This window comes from Apostichopus japonicus, chromosome 2, assembly GCF_037975245.1.
Source record: "Apostichopus japonicus isolate 1M-3 chromosome 2, ASM3797524v1, whole genome shotgun sequence".
NCBI classification, from domain to species: Eukaryota; Metazoa; Echinodermata; class Holothuroidea; order Aspidochirotida; family Stichopodidae; genus Apostichopus; species Apostichopus japonicus.
The window spans coordinates 13,370,348-13,376,366 of NC_092562.1; the positions used below are offsets into that span (position 1 = coordinate 13,370,348).

At 37.0% G+C, this 6,019-nt stretch overlaps 1 protein-coding gene across 1 annotated transcript; it reads right to left on the minus strand.

Moving 5' to 3' along the window:
* Nucleotides 1-34: 34 nt before the first annotated feature.
* LOC139978837 (NADH dehydrogenase [ubiquinone] 1 alpha subcomplex subunit 7-like) lies at nt 35-4,203 on the minus strand. The gene is made up of 4 exons (XM_071989362.1): nt 4,057-4,203; nt 2,124-2,176; nt 811-960; nt 35-418 (listed from the first exon to the last, which is right to left on the minus strand). Exons 1-4 carry the CDS (start codon nt 4,105-4,107, stop codon nt 325-327), a joined length of 348 nt encoding a protein of 115 aa, XP_071845463.1. The 5' UTR covers nt 4,108-4,203; the 3' UTR covers nt 35-324.
* Between the last annotated feature and the right edge of the window lie 1,816 nt (nt 4,204-6,019).

Below are 6,019 nucleotides of genomic sequence, written 5' to 3' on the forward strand. Positions count from 1 at the left end.
TCACACTTAAAAACAATAACACAAACACAGCAACATTGATACCTATTTATAGTAGCACTTTTATTAAATCTTATATTATTCACAACAATAGAAAAAAATCTTTCTCTATTCACCACAGTCATTCAGATATTTTTTGCACACAAAACTCATACAGTTGTGCTTTCAGTTTTGCACAGACAAATTTCATGACTTCTAGGTAGGCTCTTTTAGTTTTTCCCTATAGAGAAAATGAGGGAAGCTGTTTTGAAGGAGATACCGTTTCATGAGCCATTGGGTTTATTAGGATAATGATGTTCCTTCGAACAGCATCCAGTTGGGTTTTTCTCACAAGTAAGGTTCATCTGTGGATAATTTCCACTGCCTCATACTGCCGGGAGTTACAGGTTTTCTTCCTTCACTTGCTACGGCATCCGATTCACTGGAGGAATGAAATAATACATAAAACGATGTCATTATTCAATAAATAAGTGGTGATCCTTCAATAAATAAGAATGGGAAAAAATGCTTTATTTCAGGTATTTTCAGGTAAATGTATACTGAAAACAATCTACATAATAGATATACAAATCAACAGAAAATGAAAAAATAAAAAGGAACATCTTTTGGGCATGGAGAAAGTTAAATGGACTGGAAAAGTCAGCTACAAGTGACATAGTTTTTCTTACAGGACAGAGATGCTTCTGATGAAAATGTCTCTCCTTAAAAAGTGAAACCACATCCAGATAGCATGCTATCAGTTAGAAATTCAAAAAGTCCTTTTGCAGCCATTAACTTCTTCAAGCTTTTTTTAACTTTGCACAATATTCATACCTTCCTTCTTTGGAGGGTTCCTTTAACAATTTTGTCTGTGAGTAGACTACAGTAGGTGGTCCGACTTCTCTTCGGCCATCCCGAGCAAAGTAATAGTTTGCAGCCAGCTTGTGAGACACTCCATCAGGTAAGTTTGGTTCTGGTATTGTCCTAGAAATTGCACAACATAAATAGCAAATTGATCTGTTAATTACAACTTGAACCGATAGACAACTTGATCCGTCGGTGATAAACAGACAAGAATTTAGTTTACACCTTAGACCTCTGTATGCAATCTCAATTTCCTTATCTTTTGAAACTCAGATCAAGAGCTCTGGTTTGATTTCTGGTGTTCCACGTGGCATGTATTCACAAAATACTTAAATGAGAACATTACTTTCCAGTCCCTCCCCCCCCCCCTCCCCCAACCTCCACAGAGATCTACAACGACAGTGTATTTTACACATCATAAGAGGCAATGACTCAAATACTTGACCTTCATGGTGCTTCATTATTTCATTTTAATAGGTCTTACAGCAAAAAGTTTTTTCTAAATGACATGAACAAAAACAAAGATTATTGAGGCACTACGACAGGTTCCATTGCCATATGTATGTGCCTGAGGTGTGTTTATGTGATACTCAATTATACGGTAAAGAAATACCAAGTACTGTCCCTATGGGCGTAACAAAATACTAACTAAAATTTGCAGTCATGTTGAACAGCTTGCAGTTTAATATGACTGTGTGAAATCACCTTTGTGGAATTTATGTTTCTCTTACAGTTATTGGTAAATATGTGGGTTTATATTATTTTTTTATAGTAACTTTATACTGAACCGTTTCCCCCTGGTCACATGACCCTGCCTCCCACCCCCCCCCCCCCCACAAGCTCAATCTGGCCTTGCACATGATGTCAGTTCTGAGGGGTTTAAAGGCCTTTCAGGGACAATTTATCCAGAATAACATTCCAATATCTTATGCAAAATGGTCAAATTCAAACATGCATATATATATATAGCAGTTTTTGTGCACAGGGACCATAGTATTTTATGAGAGAACAATATCTGAGCCCTCAAAATTGCTACACAAAACTAAAGTTGAACATTAAATCATTCCCTGCATTTAGATAAGGGATCAAAGTCAATGACATTTTAGCTGTAGCTGTTCTGTCAAACAGTAAAATCCAAACCTTGAAAGAAAGAAGAATTCTTCAGCTGATCAACCTGCCATATATATACTGTATCTTCACACAACTTGGGTATATATTCCCACAATTTAGCAACACTTGGGAACTGGTTTATATGTTAGAAAATTTAACAGTCGTCTACAAACCTTGAAGAAATGTCTGGCACAGTTCTGTTATTAAGTTTTGCTTGAAGATTTCTCTGTGAAATATGAAAATGATAAAATTAATAAAATCAGTTTGTAAAATAACACGTCTTTTAATTTTATAGTTGTTAAGTAATTTAGTTCAATGATGGTTGATGAATAAGAATATATATGCTTGCAGCAGTTTTCTTCACATTATCTTAGTTTGATCAATTACTATGACGTTGAAATGACAAGAAAACTTGGGAAAACCCTCAGGGCCTATTTTCAGATTAAGGAATATTGTTTTATCAAAGTTAAACTTGTATCACAGAAAATGGCAGCACAAGAAAATAGCAGACAGTTTCGATTAAATAAAAAAGAAATGAAAGATGAAATTCACCAAATATGTTAACTTTAAAGCCAACCACAAAAATACCTGTGTCCAGATGGCAATGTGGCTCTCACAACTACCAACTCCAATGGTTTTACAGTGAGACACACAGTTTTATGCAGCGTCTAAGAGAAGGATCTCCAAATTTCATGTGCGAAAGTCTTAAGCCATTACAACAACCAAATCATGTTAACATTGGGTTGTGGATTATTTTCATGTGATGAAATAAATGATGGGAGACTTGTGAATTCTCTTTTATGCAGTGCAGAGTGCACTTCTACCTGCAGGCAGTGGCCGAATGTCAAAAGCAATTGGTGGGGCTTATTCGCAGGGCAGCCCTGCGAATAGCCGGACACAAGTTTCTTATTCACAGGGCAGCCCTGCGAACAGCCGGATACAGACACCTTATTTGCAGGGCTGCCCTGCCAACAGCCGGACACATACACCTTATTTGCAGGGCTGCCCTGCGAATAGCCAGACACAAGAATCTTATTTGCAGGGCTGGCCTGCGAATAGCCAGACACATACACCTTATTCACAGGGCAGCCTTAGACTGGGTTAACGGGCTCAGTAACTTTTGGGGCTATTCAAATTTGCTTTTGGGCACCAGCTATCTTTTTGAGAGTCTTAATTGAGAGCCCCTATATTTTGAGGAATTAATTGGCCTTTGGGATTCCTATCTTAATGCTGTTAGGATTGGTTTTGGGAGCCTAGGGCCTTAAGATTGAACCAGTCTAGCATTAGTACTGCCAACATAAAAAATGTCATCCCTCATTTTCACATTTGTTTTTGCAGAGTGACTGCTCATTTGCATGTAAAGGTGTGGGAGGGGGGGGGGAGTGTCACACCCTTGACCATATTGGCTTTCAGGCAATGTCGGCTTTTGGGGAATCCCAAGATAAGCTCCCTTAAAATAAGCTTTTAAAATTGAACTGCTGGGGTTCCAAAAATTAGCTTATGAAATGGCTAAGACTATTTGGGCCCAAAAGGTTGGCTTTTCAAGGCCCCTAAACTGACTGGTATCAATAGCAAAACCTAATAATAAACCTATTTTCAAAATCGTCACAGCCCTGCAAATAAGGTGTCTGTGTACGTTATTCGCCGGGCTGCCCTGCGAATGATCACTTCGAAAGCAATGAGTATTGACTTCAAGCCTAACAGTCAATGGTTTCACAATTTGATAATCTCCACTTTGTAAATTACAGGCAACAATCATCTGTTGTTGGATTTCATATTTTATTAGGATGTTTTCTTTCCATGAGAAGGGAAAGTGGTGGCAGGTCTGAGACGATCTTTGCTTTGATCCTTTGACAATAAATCATAATTTTGCAATAGTCTAGTTTACAGTTCGGCATACAAACTAAGTTAACAACATACTGCACTGTACACCTATGATCTAGCCTAGGCTTAGGCCTACAACTTGGCGAAGCCTAGGCCTATGGTACGTGCTAATACAATAGGCAACACATTGAGCTGACAAAATAAGTGTAGCCTGTAAATGTACGTAAGACATACCTCTGAAGAAAGTAGACATGTAATCAAGTAAGCAACGATTAAACTTACCCCAACGAGGAAGTTCCGAAGATTTTGTATGAATTTCGTCGCGGTCGCCATCGTCTATTCCGAAAGCTACACTTTGCAGGGTGACCAGAATTTGAACAAAATATGCTAACGATTTTCGTGTTGTAGAACTTGCCAAGGAAAATGTCTAAAAGTAATGAACGCCAAATGGGACATGATGGCAATTTGGACTGCCAACAATGAGCCATAAAAAAATTAAAAAATACGCAGTATATGTGGAATACCTTCACGTCGTGTTTCTTCTCTTTGTGTCTAAATCGTAGAATTTAACTATTATCAAGAATAGTTCATTCTTTTATGTGTGGTTGATGTATCTGCTTTCTTTTATAAAGATCATGTGAATAAGAGCCAGATATGCAGGGTTCATTTAAGATTAGCCTATCCCAAGGCCGGATTAAGATTATGGTATGTTTGTTGGGTCAGTAAAGGTGGACAAAATTTTGCTCACGACCCGACCAAGACCCAACAGTCGGTCCTCCTCCTGACCAAATCAGGCATATCAAACATGTTTGATATTCGTTGTGGCATGGAAGAGTCGTGAAATAAGGTGACGACTACAGAAAGTCAAAATGGCTGCCCCCATATGGAACTGATGAGCAAGAGATTAAACTGTTGGGTTACGTCGAGTCGGGCTAGTGTGCAGCTAACCAACAAGTGCGACGCCGACGTGACTAAGTGGCCAGGACTATCTCCAACTCATTCCCAACAAGTAGTCCAGAAGAGTCGCTTGGGTCGGTGCAAATTGCGCCAGCCTTTAGGCATATTGATGAACACGATTGGTCTATTTTGTCTAATACACAAACCAGATATTAGGTCAATTCATCAGACTCACAAGGAAAACATGAGCATTTTATGGGCTCAAATAACAGAGTTAAGTAAGTAAGTTTTCAATCCAATACAAATTTGTCAAGGACAAGTTGTGTTGAATGTAATGCAAGCATGCTCTGTTGTTAAAGAGCAGTGAAAACAAACATGTTTTGATTGAGTTATTAGTATTTTTATGAAAAAATGAATTAAACAATAACATTTAGAACCCGACATCGCATTGCAGAGATTGAGCATACCTTCTAAAATAGTTGCAGAAACATTTATCAATTTATCAATTTACAATTTATCAATTTATCAATTTACAATTTATCAATATGGAGCTATAATTTATCAATATGGATATTCTGCCTTAATTCACCCTTTAATCTGTTGAACTTCATAATAAAAATTGGCTGTCATAACTGAAATTAAGTGCACAAGGGGTCAAATATTCAACAACAAAAGTCAAATTGAAAAACAGATTGAAAAAAATATATTAAAAAAATAAACAAATAAATTTAAACAAATAAAAAAAATTAAAACAAAAATCAATTTTTGTATGAACAAAGACAGACAAAAACAAATTGAAACAAAACAGTAAACAAGACAAATAAAAAGAAACAAGAAAGATGTAGACAATAGACCATTATCAGTCTGTAACATAATTTATTATTCCTTTTGATAACAGAAAAGACATTGCATGCAATAAATCGTGCATTAAATTAAATTTTCAATTTGGCAAGATGAATACACCAATTATACTCCAAACTGTGCAGACCATGTGTGAAATAATAATGCACTGCCTCACGATCTTGGTTAAAAACTGCTCACCTAACTCCCCCCCCCCCCCATCCTGTCCGTACCTTTCCCTCTATCCTTCAGCATTGGAAAGATTGAGAACCACAGTATGACTTTAGACAGATTTTCCACAAATGGATTTTGAATTCCCAAGCCCCAAAAGATGAAAATTGTTGGAAAAAAACAACAACCTCAAATTTACCTTTATACAACTCTTTCAATCAGTTAATTTATCAGATATACAATGATTATAGTATCATACAGTTTATGGTATCATAAAATATTTGAGCTGACAAAGTGGTTAGTTACAGAATACTCTCTAGATTAGACTGTGGCTTAC